The following is a 17,143-nucleotide window of genomic DNA, read 5'->3' as shown; positions in this document are numbered from 1 at the left end:
TCTGGTTGCTTGGCAAGAGGCGCCAACCAATTGGCCTGTATGGCATCACTCTGGGGTCATGTTTGCAGCAATACTCCTTGATGTCGCTAGCTCAGGATTTACTAGCAGTGAGGAGGAGTATCAGTGCTGGCTCTGCAGATCCACCAGAGACCACCTCTGCTACCATGGCATGGCTCCTCACCTCGCCTAGGAGTATTAAAGGCTGCCTTGGTATGGCTGTCCTGCTGGCATAGATAGGCTCTCAGGGACGGCACTGCTTCATGCAAGACCTCACTGGTGGCATATTTTTTCTCCTTGTTAGTCACAAAATCGCTTTTGACAAAGGTTTGCTTAGCATTTTTTTCTTCCTCTGATTGATCCTGATGTGTATGAGAAGTACCTAAAAGTCACTCAGGCTATTCCCGCTTTACAGGACTCAGCCCCAGACACCTAGTATACTAATTACAGATGTTTCTTTCATTTTGTCCTTTTGATTTCTGGATTCCACTAATGCATGTTTGAGGGGACAAGCTGTTGCTGTCTTGTTTGAAAAGATCAGTCTGTGCCTGAGTTGTTATCTAGGTGAAATTGCAGTCTGTTCATTTGTTTTCAGCCTGCCCCGATGGTTACTATGGACAAAATTGCCTGCTGTTATGCAGCTGTAGCAGCGGTGCTCAGTGTCACCACGTCACCGGAGAGTGCACATGTCCTCCTGGCTGGACTGGCCACGGCTGCAAACACCGTAAGTCAAATGCGTATTCGCTCCACAGGGCCCGCGGTATCTCCCGGGGACTTAGCTGCAAAAGTAAGAACCGGCTCTGTTTGTTCTTAGTCTATTACGGTTTTTTAATATACTTTTGCTAATCTTATTGCTTCTGAAATTGTGTGTTTATGGGTTTGCACAGCCTGGGTGGTTATAATCCTTAATTATTTAGGTTCAAAGTATTGAAATAGATGGCTGATGAAGTGCAAAGTATTGATATAAGCTCTTATTTCAACACTATGGATCCCTTTGCCCAATACCATCTGTCCTGTCAGCATTTTGACTGACAGTTTTGGTTTTCATTTTCAGCACAGATTAGTTCTAAGATTAATTCTCCATTTTTCATTTTGTTTAGGGGAGATTTATTCAACAAGTGAGTGTCATGTACAGTCGTGTGTCTTAAGGTCACTTCTTAACTTGTGAATATAAATGCTGGGAGAAATTCTGTTCTCTGGAAGAGCAGAGCATCCTTCTGTTGACTTTAGCATCGCTCTCCATATTGATGCCTGTGTAAAAGTGCAGATTTGCCCTTTTTGGATAGCACCATATAAATGTTAAGCCATCCTACCTGATTCTTTCCTTTTCCTGTTTCACATCTTTTCTGCTTGATTTGTTATGATCCCTCTTGCAAAAAGCCAACAGAATACAAAACTCATTCTAAACTTGGTCTTAAACATAAAATCATATAAGTTCATTGCCACTGTTGACAGCAGTAAGTTTTGGACCTCGCTCCGGGCTCAGTACTGAAGAAAACTCTGGGAAAATCTGAAGTTTCCACCAATAGGCATATTTAAAAAATCAAACCAGTTGATAAGATGTAGAGCCATTTACATAGCTTTCCATAACTCCCTAGGTTGTCTAAAGAATTAAGAGACCATGGCAAAGAAAAGCTTTTATTTCTGTTCAAGCTAAAACATGAGAAAAGTTATTTTGCAGAGATGCCTCAGTAAGGCAACTCTTCCAACTATTGCAGACTGGGCATGAAACAGATGCCCAACTCCAAAACCAGGTTTCTGTTGCCCTAATTAGCATTTTCATCCTTATCCTTACAAGAAAGGAAGGAGATGCTGTGATACATTGCCGTAATCATGTCAGTGTTATGTGATTATTTTTTTTCTTTTTTTAGAATGAAAGCAGTAAGGTGTTTTAACTAAGAATGTGAGATTTCTCTGCCTGTGTCCATGTTACATTTCCCAGTAATTTGAGGAAAATATGGAGGCTACTCACAAATCTGTCTGGTTTACCCATTAGCTATTCTGGTTATGCAGATTTTTGCTAAGTGAGTCAATAGCTGATATTTTATTTCCATGAGACTATGCGTTTGTGACTGTGGATTGATTGACATGGATTGACTATGAATGATTAGGTTTATGTGGATGGCATAATATCTGCCTACAAACCCCTACCTTCAGCTGAAATAAATCAGCAAAAATTGTATTTATTTCCTTGATTTGTGCCCCACGCTGCAGCTGAGAGTCTTGTCCAAAGTGCCTGTATCTTAAGAAGCCATTTTGCATCTTCTCTGTTCTCTCATTTAGATGTAAAATAACCCGTTAGCCAAGCTCAGGTTGATTCTCAATATAAATACCGCTTTACATTGCAGCCTGCAGTAGTGGCCGTTGGGGACAGCGCTGCGAAAACACATGTGTCTGCAATAACAGTGACGGTAGCTGCGATCCAGTCACCGGCTCCTGCTTCTGTGAGCCAGGATTCACCGGAAAACACTGCGAATGGAGTAAGTTGCCACTTTATCGACACCGGGAACTTGCAAAACTGAGCAGCGGAAATTGTGTTTTTCCTGATATTTCCCTCCAGGAAGACCTCCAGGCTGTACCGCCTCCGCTCTGCCCAGCACGTCGCAGGGCTCTCAGGTTTCATCGGTGTTAGATAGTTTCCCTAATTTGGATTCCAGAAAAGTTATTTTCAGACTTGTTTTGGACTCAAGGGCTATTTATAAGGTTAAGTCCTCATGTGAGTGATAGGGTTGATGTATGTTTGGCTTGTGGTATAAAAGTTTCCATATTGGTTTTATTTATCCAGTTTTAGGTCTGCACTTTTTCTTCGTAAATCTTTTTGTAAGGCCAGGCATACAGAAATGCTTCACATGTACATAGCAGAAGCAAAATCAGGAAGATTTAGGGTCCTCTATTGATTAACAACAAAAATGCGCAATGGTCTTACCAGAGGCCCATGATCTCCACTAATCTGTCTCTAATAGAGGTCAATAGCAGACGCCTTGAGAGGATGAAAACAGGCATATAGATAATTCCTGACATGTTTCTCCAGGTTTCATCATTTTGTCACTCAGGAGCTTCTTGAGACAGAAACAATATCTCTATATTTAATACAACTTGATTTTTTTTTTTTCCCCAATTAATATGCCTGTTTCCTTTTTGGTTCCATGCCAACATTTGGTATCCACTTCATCTTGTGGCAATAAGTTGCACAGTTAAGCTGCTGCTGCTATCATCATCATTATTATTATTATTAATTATATTGATGTTGTTAAATAAAATAAATATTTTATCTATTAGTTTAACAGTCTTACAGTAGCACAGATGTAGCTACCAGAGTCTCAGTCGTGCAGGCAGAATTAACTGCCGGTGTCACACAGAAATGTCAAAACAATTAATCTGGAGCGGTGACCTAAGACAAAGACCCTGGGAAGCTGATCTTACAGCTCTCGTTGCTGTTGGCACAGAGGGAATGGGAGGACACTTAGTTGGGAAGACCAGCTCCCGGAGTAAGAGCTGCCTGCTCCACTTCTCTTTTGCTCTTGACCTCTCCCAAAACAGCATCTCTGCAGACAGAAAGTAGCCAAATAGCTGGTTGTAATCTCCTCTGGCAAGGTAATCAGTGAAGCCACCAACAAAACATCTGGCAACCGCTAATGTTCTGTCTATGGGTTTTCTATTTTTTTCAGTCTGCTTTTTTACCCCACTTCAATTGTGTGTGTATATATGTATAAAAATGCATATATATATATATATGTGTGTGTGTGTGTGTGCATGCAAGATTATAAAAGCCGTAATTCTTCCCTAATACATTTTATGCTGCCTCGGCGGTGAGATCTATGCTATCCCCGGAGAGCTCCTCTGCTCCCAAGACACCTCTGGCCTCTTGCGGCAGGTCGGGCTCTTTCCCTTTGCGGCTTTGCAGGCGGCTCAGGTTCTCCGGCGGGCTGGATGTATCTGGGCATGCGTTGCAGCAGCCTGCTCGAGCAGGGGACAGGTTGTCTGTGATGTGGACTGCGAAATCATTTGTGAAGTGTACTGACCTGTTGCCATCACCCTGAAAGTCTCAGCTCCAGGTTTAAACGCTGTAGGTTTGCAGGACGCTCAGCTGAGAGCCCCACACCTGTTACTGCGCTGGAATACTCTTTTCCTTGCATAGATCACCTGGACTCTTGACTGAAATTTCAAGTGAAAAGTAAACGCTGTAGAGGATCAAGCTTTTAAGGCACAAGTGCACTCGTATTTACTCGTTAAACTAGTGTAGGAGGTGTGCACAATGATCTGCGGCTCTGGGAATAGGAGGTGATGCAAACAGGATTTTGCACTGGTTCAACCCCGGGACTGAATTTCAACTGTAATTGCAAAAAATACATTCAAACAAGTCCGCATTTAAACCACGGCCCGTTTTCTGACACAGATGATTGAAAGCAAGGAAATACTTAAGGTCCCTTGCTATCCTCCTGTCTCCCATCCCAACCTATAGCCTCTATAAGAGACCCAGGGGCTGGCGCTAGTTAGTAGAGAGTCACCTGCGGGAGCGACCGAATTCACACCGGTTCCTCTCGCTGCCCACTAAACCTCCGCGCAGGCAGCACCAAACCCACCACTTTATTCCAGACGCAGAGCTGTCTTTGAAGATGCTCGTTGTTTTCTGTTCTCTCTGTTTCTTTCCAGATTGCCTGAAAATCACTTTGTTGATGTAAATGCTGAAATCATACACTTTCAAAAGAGATCTGGCAATAATCTACCTAACCTATTTAGAGGGGAGTTCACAAGCCCTTCAAACATGAGTGGAAGCCCTGTAACATTGTGTTTAGCCAAGTGTATCTCTGTATTTTAGCCTGTCCAAAGTACCTAATATGAATTAGGCAATTGGCCCTATTCTTAATTGATTTTCCTATAATCCTGGACAAAATTATTTTTGTTCTCAAGTGTTGTTTTCTTTTTTCAGATAGTTGAGTACCATGCAAATCTTTGAAAACGCCTCACATTAACTGCTGTGGCAATGTAATTGTTAATCTGTCCCCCAGATGTAATGTTTTCGCTTGAATTTTTCGAAGCAGAGCCTGAAAGTGAAATATGCAGCTTTCAATTTGGAGCTTTCTAAAGGAAGCCACCACATTTCATATTTTCTCCAGCTTTCTGGGGAAGGAGGACTTGCAAGAAAACAGAGGATAGGGCCTCAAAAGGAGGCGCAGAAGCTGGGAGCTTCCCCGCTCCTGGCTGATGAAGTCCCGGAGGAGATGTGCACGTAAGCAATTCCAGACTAGCGTGCAAAGTGTCATCACGCAGAACCTGCGAAGTCACAGGCTTTGCAACTCTCAGAGGATATTAGTTTTCTGTGCAGAATTTAGTCTTTCAACACCTTAGCATTTTTCTAAAATAGACCTTAATAAAAACAGCCCAACTTACCTGGACCCCAAGGAGAACACTTAATCACAATCAGTTTACCATTGCCTTTATTCTGCTTTTGGAAATAGTAAGAATTCCCATGTATCTAAAAATTCCCCGCTGATCCCTGATCTGCTCCAGAATTAACCCGTCATCTGGTTTTGATTCCTCCGCTGCAGGATGCCCCGAGGGAAGCTTTGGCCCGAGCTGCGAGTACAGCTGCCAGTGCCAGAACGGAGCTGCCTGCGACCACGTGAGCGGAGCCTGTACTTGTGCGGCGGGCTGGACAGGAACGTTTTGTGGAAGAGGTACTGCTGCTCCCTCCGGTCCCTTTTGGGTTTATGCAGATGTTTTGTGGGTTTGTTTTTGGGTTTTTTTTAAATGCAGAGAGCTGGTTTTACAATTTACAGCACCTGATGTAAGTAAATGATTGAACTAGAATTGGAAGGCGATACTGAAATGTGCGCTTCCATCCCGACTCAGCAAAGCATTTTGCTGTGTCCCTCGTGTTGGGCACATGTTTTAACGTGGTTAAAATTAGATACATGCTTAAGATCCCTGCTATATCACATCTTTAGGAAGACTCTTTTTAACCAGAATCCTGCTATTTGAACACTGAGCAGAAAGATGCTTGTCCTGCCTTACGCTTGCTTGTTCCTAGTGCGTCTCTGAAATGTTTTAGGGAAAAACATGGATCTGTGCATGTCGTCAAAGGAACTTTTTAAGAAGAACAAATATACTTTTAACTTTAATAAATCCAGCAGATCATCTTCTTTTACCCGATCATTTGGTAAAGTGTTGGAAGGGTTAGACTGGATTCCTTAGATGCATTATTGTGAGTCAGCCTGTGGCATCGTCTGGGGAGGGTTGCCGTCATGCTGCATCATTGTGCACATCATAAAAAAACCAGTCTTGAATACAACAGAAACAGCACGAAGTCAGGCATTACGAAAGTTATTTAAGTGTAAATGATTGAAGATCCTACAAATGGTGATCATTAAACCAAAGTCACAATTATTTTGTTTCGAAAGCAGCTTTATCAGCCCATTGCTGACAGCAGCTGTACAGCTACAATAGAGGGAAGCAGTAGCACTCGCGGGCAGCTGCTGCCCTCTGATGGGAAGGGAGATGCTCCACAGCCTGACCAGTAATTGCGGCACAGCACCCATCTGACTGCAGTTCAGTTTCCCTCTCCTTCTAACCAGGAATTATTATATAAAATAAATACTCTTCAAAAATCTGCTCCAAAGCGTGCCTCCTAATTTATGGTATCTCCGCTATGTCCTTCTTTAAAATGATTTACTTGAACTCTGCTTTCATAAGTCTGTCTTTTTTTTTTTTTTTTAAATTGGAAAAGGAATATGGTTAACTGTGTTGTGGTGTAAATCTGTTCATTCCAGCAGGAATCAAAATGGGGACAGAGAGGCTAAATATCCTTCTCCAAAGTAGGTGTGAGGAATATGTCTATTGGAAAAAAAACACAAGTCTCAGCTTCCAAATCAGTCATGTTGGACATTTTTATCTTTTTAAATTCCTGAAAGAAGATTGTGGAGGGGAGAGTAGAATTTAGCGCTTATCATTCGTAAGCCCCAGTTTTCTGCATGTTTTCTCTGAAGCAGGCAGGGTGTTTGCTCTGAGCTGACCTGTGTTACCTTTCCACATAGAAAGTTTCAACCAGAATGGTTTGGCTGCTTCCAAAAGATGAAGAAGGAGGAAAATGTGTGGGTGGTTTGCCCTTGGTAGGACCTTCTTGGCACCTTTTCTCTGAAGAGCTGTAGCACTTCTGTTTTTTAGGGACTCCGAGACCAGCAGGGTTTCCTTCTGGCAGGGATGTGCCTTTTGCCGTCCTCTTGGCAAGCCACCCACGTCAGCCAAGCTCTGCGCCTTGCAGACGAGAACGAGGGGATTGAGACTCGGCACGGCTGAGTTGCCTTGGACTTCTCACACGGCGCCGATGCTTCATCCCGGGGCTCGGAAGGACTTTTCCATCATCACAGAAACATTGAACCTGAAACTTTTGCAGCCTTCTAAGTTCAGAGCCCTAAGAGAAGACAACACCTTACACAATCTAATATTGATTAATAATAATTAATATTAATATCACCCCTGCACAATGAGCGCATTTGACCCTGCAATCGTTGCTTCTGGTCTTTTGCATTGTTTCAGCACAGGATCCAGATTCAAGCTGAAATAGCAGAAGTCCCAAAATTTGCCTTTGGGTTTTTTTGGGAATGATTTTCTTTTTTCAGATAGGAAGAAAATACTGCTGTTCCTTTCATGAATTTGCTACCTTCAGTGTGAAGTAGGGCTTCATAGGTTTTCATGCCAGTCCCCTGTTGCAAAACACCACTTCAGTGTCCATTTCCAAATTCTTTATTGGCCACAAATTTCCATAATCTCTTCTTATTGTTGTTAATGTAGTCTTAGCCCTGGCTAATTCTCAGCATTGGGCTTTTATAGCATATCTCTTTATGGTGAAGTTAACCAGGCTTATCCAGCTTACTCTGCCCCTGTGGATGCACACTAGCAACTGTAGAAAGCTCTTGGAGGATTCATGGCACTATGGTCAAGCGAGCTGGTATTTGTTATTTCAAACATTTGTGTTACCAGCTAACTTGCTGCAGTGTCTTCACCAGAAATGGCTGTTCATCCTCTGGTGACACAGCCAACCTAGGGGAAAAGCACCATCGTGCCTGAGCGTGCCACGGTGTTTGTGGCAGGGGCGATGCTTCAGTCATATTTCAATTTTAACTGAGTCAAGGCAAGCCTTTTGACTTGCCAAAACAGAGTATTTTGGAGGTAAGACCCAAGATCTTGTATGTGATCCAGTGCTCTCTGAAGAGAGTACAAAGAGTGAGGACAGTGTGGTGGCTCAGAAGATATTTGCACTATTCAGTGCAAATTGGTACATACCTACCTGTATCACCCGTATCTGTATACAGATAACAGCCAAAGCCACATCACACCAGCATGGGACAGTTTCCAAGCTAACCAGTAGCAGGAGATACCGTTGCTCCAGGTTGCTGTTTTGTGAGACCTTGCTGTGAATTATTCTGGAGTTGACTGGACTCCTGTGCTCCCAGCCACAGGATGCTGCCAAGAGACACTGCGCTCTTCAAAGTTCTTTTGTCTGGCCATCAGCATCTCAGTTCTCCTTTGCTCTGAGTCAGCTTCAGTTAGCTGTTCTGCATCTCCACTGGTATTGTTCAGTGGTACTGCTGCCTCTCCAGTAGTGATGTGATGGCATATAAAAATAATGGCTAAGAATATAGTTATTGAGACACTTTCTGAAAGAAAATCAGGCATTTTGGAAGGTGGTACATGCCTGCTTCATCTTTCAGCTCTGCTGAGTCCATTGGAAAATTGAACCTTGTGAATCTTGTAGCTCTTTCAAAATAACTGCAAAATGAGTGGAACAGTTTCACTTGCAAAGTAGCTAACATTTGCAAATAAGGCTGAAACAAAATAATCTACAAAGAAATGTTTGCAGTCCATATGAACAACCTAGGAAAGGCTTCCTTTGCATTTTCTTGAAAGCAGCGATACAACCAGAACACTGAAGAAGTAATGTACGTTTCTTCACAAAGTCTACGTTACCAAAGGAAAATGAATCATTTTTGGTGGTTCCTGGAGAGTGATGCTACTAACAATGCCAGTAGGTATCATTCCTGCCTGAGAGGAGAATGTTACGCACCTGGGGAGAAGGTACCCCAGGCACACGTGGAGTTCTGGCTGTTCCTGAACTGAAGCAGCAATTAATGCCTCTGTGTTCTGGGACTGTGCAAAGGCAGTAACCACAGCAAAAGGTGGCTTTGTAAGTCCTTTCTCTATCCTGTTAAAGCATAGATGCTCTAAGTAGTATTATCTCCAGATAATAAGATGCCTACCATGATCACCCACTGCTGCAGGGTTTTGGTTTGAACGCATTTACAGCTAAACAGGCAAGTAATAAAACAAACAAAACAAAAAAACCAGCACCCACCCCTGACCTCAAAACCTAAAAACAATCTTTCTTGTAATAAATAGCTAAATATAGCAATGCTTTCTTGTAATAAATAGCTAAATATAGCAATGCTTTCTTGTAATAAATAGCTAAATATAGCAATGCTTTCTACCAATGAATGTTAACATCTAACATGCAGGAAACCTGGGCCATGGGCTCCTGCTGTCAGGCAGCCCAACTGCCCAGGCAGCAAAAGGGATCAAGGTGTGCCTGCATCCCCCGTCCCTGCTCGCAGCTCTGTTACAAGCGAGCTGGGTCACCCTGCCCTGCACCGGGGTTGCTCTGCTCCTGTTTGGGAAGCAATTGTTATAATTGAGTTAATTCGGTGAAGCGCTGAGCATCTGCTGCTCCCACTTTGAAGGTTGCGATTGTCTTCACCGCAACATAATTGTGTTTAACTTCATTCCCCGCTGCTCTGGTATGTGTTGCATGACCCAAGGCATGTGTCCAGTGACAGGATCAGGCCCACAGAAGAATTATCCAAGTTTGCTGCTTGATCTGACCGAATATCCCAAAATACCACACAATTAGCCCACAAATTGGAGGCAGCAGGACTCTCGGACTTTTCCTACAGTGCGTTTATTAATTGATGCATTAATAACAGGAACGTATAGCCCTTGTGAAGCGCAGTACGCAAAGTTTGAGTTTGAACTGCTGTCTAAATCGGCACTACCTCAGGACAGGCTGACTGCGCTTCTGGGGATTTCAGCAGTTAATCGTTACCATAAGATAGCCTAGCAAGAGGTCTGTTTTAATAAGATAAAAGGGACAAGTAAATACGGTGCATTTCTAGGAATAGCTGACGATGCTGTGTAGTCCCTGCATTGAACAAAGAAAATCTTTTGTCAGGCTTTGAAGTCACCTAGGGTTTAGTAGGAGAAGTCTTTTCTTGTATGCTGCGCCATACACGCTACTGAAGCATAATAACTAAGGACATAAAGATTGAAACCACATGCTGGTGTCTCTTCCTTACAACTTGACAACAGCTCTCTCCCCAGTACGAACTGAACAGAGGCTGTCGGATGCGTTACGGTTTTGTATCGGTATGAGGCATTTTTCTGTTTTTCTGAGACAACACATGCTTGGAAAGTGGCGTAAGCCTGAAATCTTTCATATGCCAAAGAAGAAGCTGCAGGCTGGGCAGGATGAAGGGAAGAGCAGGCTTTTGATTTTGAGTAGATGTCATACGCAGTCACAAGCTGAGCTCTGAGAATAGAGGAGCCAAAGCAGATGTGTTACACTACTGCCGTCGCTGTCTGAAGGTCCAGGTTTGCCTATATCTGCGGATACTGAATTTCCCCCTTGTAGCCAAAGCAGACAGCAGTTCTTTCTGTTAGAGGACTGAGTTTACATTTGTGGAAGAGGCAGTACGAGTAGACTGGGACAAAGAGCCTGGGCGTGAAGAAGAGACAGGGCAAGAAACGGGCGAGGAGAGTCCATCAGTGGAAGATGCATGTGGATAACGGTGTTACTCTGACCTGGGAGAGAGCTGTGAAACTGGTGTGGGGGGTCGCTGGGTAGTGTGCGTGATGATAATCGTCATAAGACCCTCTTGGGAAGCCACTCGTTCTGATTTCATGGTAGAAGTAAGTGAATTGGGTTGTAAATAGTAGTTTATATTGAACAGGGAGGACAGAGAGCTAAGTTTTATTGAGTAACTGCGTACTTAGTGAGCACCGTCACGCCTGAGACTGAGTGATTCTGGGGTTCTGTGGAAGGAATGACGTACAATTGTGTATCTACAGATTTATTATCATTTAGTATAACATAATTATACATGTAGTGGTATAATCTAAAAACACACACATATATATATGTAGACAGAGAGGTTAAATTAAGGCTATATAGGCAACATAATTCCTAATTTATTTATTTTTTTACTCTGCACAGCAGCCTTAATGTTCTTGCAATGCAGCATTTTGGGTACGATGTGGCCCACTGACAGGCACTGATGGCTTATTTTCATCGCTGTCAACACTGGTACAGATGTAAATTGAATCCATGGGGCTTCTCTTCCTTACGTGTCCTAGATGATGTAGGTACTGAGCTCCTTAAGCTCCCTGGAGTTGTTCTGCTACACTTAATTTGTCTTGGTTTTTTCTACTCATTCTCTTTGCCAGGTTTTCATTTTCAGCACTGAACTGCAACACTATGGCTTATGTTCACTGTTAAAAAATCTTTAGAAATGTGTCAGGAGAGTAAATTGGAGCATAAGTTTTGCATTTCAAAAGACAGGGAGATCAGCAGGGATGCGCCCCTGGTCTTGCATTATGTTGAATTATTTCTTTTTTCCTCTGTCCATTATAGCAGTGCAAGTACTGGCTTGTGCAAATCCAGATCATTCTCTCTTCTCTTTTATGGCTTTTTAATATTCTCAGCCATATTTTTCTACACAGAAATCTGTTGCTTGTGTAAAACGGGTCATGTTTTGCTGAGATACATGTAGCAGAATTGCGCAGGCGTAACCTTTGAAGCACTTTTGGCTCTTAAGCGTAGTCACAGAGTGACGTGTGACAAAGCATCCATGAAAAGATGAGCAGCGCCCCGTGTTTTCAGATCTCTGAGCTAGAGTTTATACAAAAAAGAAACAAGAACTTGGCTTAAAAAGGATGTTTTGCATTTTCAGCTTGTCCGGATGGATTCTTTGGGCTTGACTGCCACCAGGTGTGCAAGTGCAAGAATGCTGCCGGCTGCGACCACGTCCTGGGAACATGCCGCTGCCTCCCCGGCTGGCTGGGAGAGACCTGCGAGCAGCGTACGTACAGGCTATGCTCACCATCCCTCTTCTCAAACCCTTTCAGCACTAACATGGATTTCTTCTAGGAATGTAGGATGACCTACCACGGTACAATTTTAGATAGGTCACATTCCTTTCCAAAGATGCCAAAAAAGGGAACAATTTTTTGTAGCTGTGTAAATAATCAACTACTTTATGTTTTTTTAAACTGCTGTTGGCACTTGTCAAACATTATAAGCATCAGTTTTTAAATAGCAGAGCTGTCTCCTGCCATATGACGAATCTCTGCTTTTTTAGTTTTGAGTTTAAGAGATGAAATGTTGTATCTCTGTTTCTAGTGTATCTCAATATCAATTATAAAGTGACCGATTACAAATGCACAAAATGGAAAAATCAAAGCTGGGACTATTTTGTTAAGTGAGCATGAGAAAATAGTTTTTTAATTCCTAGAAAAATTATTTGTTCTAAAAAAAGTCAACTTCTTAGATTTTCAGAAGTATGGATTATCCTACAATCTTTGAGCTAATAAGGGAATTTTGTATGTTTGTGCGTATACATATATAAAATTGACTCTTCTGAGAAATTGTTCACTAAATTTCATGGGAAATTAAATTGTTTTCTTTAGCTACGTGGCATTACATATGGAGATCACTGAGCCCATTTGCAAAATTTAGCAAATATGTTTTCTTTTAAGATTTTCAGGTTTTAGCTTCTCAACTTCCTAGTTTCGCCTTACGATGATGTCATGGTCTAGACTTCCTTTTGAAAATATGACTGCTGTCTGCAGGACTGTGTTGTAGAGCTGGGGTCCAAAGCAGCAGTGTACAGGGAGCCAACTTTTGTTGTTAGTGAACACTTTCCAAAGACTTCTTTAATCTATAGGTTGCAGATTTCTGCAACAGAAGATCAGTTGAATTTAGAAAATAGAGAGAAAGGGTACTTGCATTGAAATAATCGTGTTTCATGGACATGCGCCATGATAGAATCATCCCAGTTTGAGGGCTGCGCTTGATAACATATTTCTGTCGTTTGCCCTGCACCACGCAGCCTGTCTTCTAAAAGGGCTTCTGCTGTAAAATGCCCTGCTCTTTTGGTTTACAAGAGGGTCAATGTTGGTGAATCTTCCCACTTTTTAGATATTTCTGCAAACATCCCACCATTGCAGGCCTTTTTGCCTCCTTGTGGCCCCCCCATAGGAACGCTTGGTTCTCTCTCTCCCACTGCCTGAAGATGGTGATGGTAATACTCCACCATGGATGTAGGTTAGTGAGCTGACCACGAAATAAATGCAGAGCCAGAGCCATGTAGCCATGCTACAGAGCAGAAAAGATGCTGCTGAACAGGTACAGTGTTTGCTTCTTGGTCACAGCCCACTTTTACTGCCCTTCAGCCCAGCCATGGCATTAGCGATGTGTCACCTTGGCCCTTCCCCACTCTTTACACTGCATTAGGGATGGGAAGCTTTGTTCCTACATATTTTATTAAATTCAATTAAGAAATTGAGCTCTTTGTCACCAGCTTTCTGTGCCCCCCTCTATTCGCATGAGAAAAAATATTTATTCTCTTGCACCGCAGCCATTAGAGCTTTATGCTGGGTTGATTTATTCCTCATGGTGGTGAAGATGCCAAAGCCTCTGAGGTCTCCTTTGCCTGTAAGCAAAAGAGCAAGGTCAGTTGACGGTGCAAAGAGTAACCTGTTTTTCTCTTGGCTAAACAATGAAACTTTATTTTGATTTTAAGACCTCAGCCACCACTCCAAAGCTGCTCTGATAGGCAGCACAGGTTGGAGACACCGGCTCACCACTCCCCATCCATGTTGGGTGTTTAATATTCACCTTGCCGGTTCCTGGGACTCGCCAGCTCTAGCAGCTGGAAGGACAGCACTCGTGTTCAAGTAATCAGATTGCAGCCAATGTGCTGGAGGATATTGAGGAATAATTTTGACATCATGGGATTTGAATTGATCTTAAGCTGGCCATGCAGTGCATTTTATACACTGCTATCTAATTATGGGCGATACGGTCAGTAATGCCTTTTGTTGAAGCTGCCTAACACTTTCCATTACAAGACTGTGCGTTTCAATTGCTTGTAAATGAATTATATTAATCTGGGATGAAATCTGCCAAGCAAACTCTGCCTCAACTTAAGGCTGTGTTTGGTGATTTATTTTTTTTTTTTTATTTTGAGGTGGGTTTTTTGAGTTTCTGCCTAAGATATTTTAGATTTCCAAGAAAGAGGTTTAGAAAAGGTGCATTGCCTATGTTTAAAATAAACTTTTCGTTGAATGTCATGATGCCTCAGTGATATAGAAGTGAGGACTTCACATTTGGCGTCTCTTTGTGCCAGAGATGTAACCTTCCTTTCTGTCTACAAACTCGTCCAAATTTTGCAGTTTCCAAAAACAATCAAACAAAAAAACATCAAAAAAAATCTCATGTTGTGTATAGACTGTAGAAGATGAACACAATTCAGCATCTGCATTTTGCCCTGATTCTATTACTACTAAAAATGTCTCTTTCTGGAGCTGTTGGGGCTCAGCAGGATTTCACAGAAGCAGTTCCTTGTGGTAGAACGAGACCACATTGGTTTACAAAATAAATGAGTACGGAAAGATCAGCTCTGCCAGACTCTCTGCTCAGGGGCACTGATAACCAGGGGTTTGACATTTTGTGGTGCGTGAGCACTTGACTTTGCAAATTCCCTGTTCTTTTAAAGCTGAAGCTTCATTTTGGGGAGAACAGTCCATGGGAGCTGCATGAAATCAAAGCTTCTGGGCACCCTGTTGAGCCTTAGCGCCCATCGTTTCCATGGGATCCCTGATGTTTTTGATGGCTGTTGACTTCCAGTCTGGATGTTTTGGTCTCCAGTTTCATGTGTTCGTTACTCTGCGTGCAAAAAGATTTTGCAAGACTGCAAATGAATAATCCCTCCTCTTGCAGAGGAAAGGCCCTGAGAGGAAAATTTTTGAAGCAAGAAGTTGTCTAAGAATTTAAACCTTTCTATTACTTCTTCCCTTTGCACTCATCATGCAGGAAGGAGAAAAGTCCCATGGTTATTTGTACATTCCGTTGTGGAACCTGATAAAATAGCTTCAATATATCACTTGTTATCTTATTCTTCAGAAAAGTAGTTTGATAATCAGGATGGTCCTACAGAGAAGCTATAAAAAAGTTTGTATCCACCCAATAGAATAATAAAAATTTTCTTCTCCAAAAATTTCTGCTTTCTTACCAGAATTTTCACTGGAAAACTCTTTTGTCTTCTCAGTAAGCATAACAAGAGCTTTGCACGCATACTCCAAAAACCTCCCACAAACCACTAGTAACCAGTCAGGGGACCTGGTTATGAGCTGGTTTTTCCTTTGGCTTGGTTATGATATAGTTCTGGTCTGTATTGTGGAAATATTTAGTTCTGCTCCCAAAACTGAGCCAGAGCTCTGTAGGATGGGCTGAACCTTTAACTTGGCAACCAAGGCTCATTTGCAGAACAAACTTTTAACTGTGATGGGACTGAGCTCCTGCACTTTCTTGTGGTTTCAACGTGGATGGAGTCCAAGCGATGACAAAAATTAACACTGTTGAAAAGTCCTGGGAGAAATGGTGTCTGTGAGAACCACACCAGGAAGCTGGAAGTCCTCAGATGGGAAGGGCTGAGAACGGGTCAGATACTGTCAACCAAGTTCACCCCTGAGGTCAAGATGGTTTCCCTACTCCCTTCAGTCCCCAGGGACATGTTTTCCTGCAGCACTGCATCTTGTTCTGCACACTGACACCCTCAAAGGCATAGAGGTTTTGGTGAAAGGTCATCGTTTTGGGCTGATCCTGGGGAATGTCATATACAACAAATGCAGGACACTCTTGAAACTTCTGGATCAGGAATCAGGGCTTCTTTTGCCTCTCCCAGCGCGTGCCAGCAGCGCTTCAGGGATGAGAGGCTCTGACAGCTTCGTACAAGTGAAGGGGAACCTCTGCAAGGCAGGCACAGAAACCGTGCAAGGAGGCTATCCAACTTCATCAACTTGTTTTGTATTCTGTGAGTGATATCTGAAGAAAACGGAGTTAGCAGCACTGTCTGTTTTCCACCATTTAAAGCTATCCAAATCTCCAGTGCAATGGAGACTACCGGAATTTTATCACTGCCATTTTTCATAGACAGCAGCACTGAAAACGGAGCTGCAGCAAGTGTAGGTTTGCGAGGTGACTGTGTTAAGTTTTCACCTGGGAGCCAGTTCCTTAACCGAAGGCATTGAAAATATCACCTCTCTCTGACCAAAGAATGAGACTCTGGGTGAACAAAGGCATCCAGCTGTGAAAAATGAACACTGAAAACAATGAAGTTGTCAGTTCTCTTACCAGGATGCAAATAAATACCCAGGCTGTCGAGCTGGCGGTTCTGCTGGACCATTAGTTTAGCACAAAGACATTCTGCAGGGCAGGGGATGACAGCTGATCCATCAGCAGAGCAATCCTGCCCTTCAATAAAAACCTCTTCAGAACGTGCTATGATGCATATTTTTAAGCCACGTTATTTAGCGTCAAGCATAGTTAGACACCCTTATGATGTGAAAAGTGTGTCGTCGGAAGCCAGTTGCAAACTGATTTCCCCGGCGTTGGGTTGTGTCTCAGGTTTTCTCTGTGCAATGCCTCCTTTGATACTTCCTGATGGGGTTTTATGGACTTCTCTCGTTGCAGCCTGCCAGGGGGACAGCTACGGGCCAGGTTGCAGCCACACTTGTCACTGTCACAACGGAGCGCTCTGTCATCACGTAACCGGGACGTGCCTTTGTAGCCCAGGGTGGAAAGGAGCCACCTGCCAAGAAGGTACGGTCGGAAACTCAAACCCCTGCCAGAGGATTATAGGAGGGGGAAAAAAAAAAAAAAAAAAAAAAAAAAAAAAAACTTCTGCTCATGGGAGATTCGTTGGTATTTTAATTATCAGCTCATTGCCACGTGTTCTCATTGGGTTTGTATCTGCAAAGTAACACAGCTCGGTCCATTAAATAAATCTGTGGTGCCGTGTTGCAGGGGCTGGGTGTA

At 42.9% G+C, this 17,143-nt stretch overlaps 1 protein-coding gene across 1 annotated transcript in view; it reads left to right on the top strand.

Moving 5' to 3' along the window:
* Positions 1 to 17,143, top strand: part of LOC104636407 (uncharacterized) — a 202,107-nt gene that overhangs the window by 162,487 nt on the left and 22,477 nt on the right. The window contains 5 exon segments of the mRNA XM_075761610.1: positions 593 to 721; positions 2,346 to 2,477; positions 5,547 to 5,675; positions 11,997 to 12,125; positions 16,799 to 16,927. Of these exon segments, the coding sequence (XP_075617725.1) occupies positions 593 to 721; positions 2,346 to 2,477; positions 5,547 to 5,675; positions 11,997 to 12,125; positions 16,799 to 16,927 (648 nt within the window).

Source organism: Balearica regulorum, chromosome 9 (genome assembly GCF_011004875.1).
Source record: "Balearica regulorum gibbericeps isolate bBalReg1 chromosome 9, bBalReg1.pri, whole genome shotgun sequence".
In the NCBI taxonomy this organism is placed as follows: Eukaryota; Metazoa; Chordata; class Aves; order Gruiformes; family Gruidae; genus Balearica; species Balearica regulorum.
This window is presented reverse-complemented; position numbering and strand designations above follow the sequence as displayed.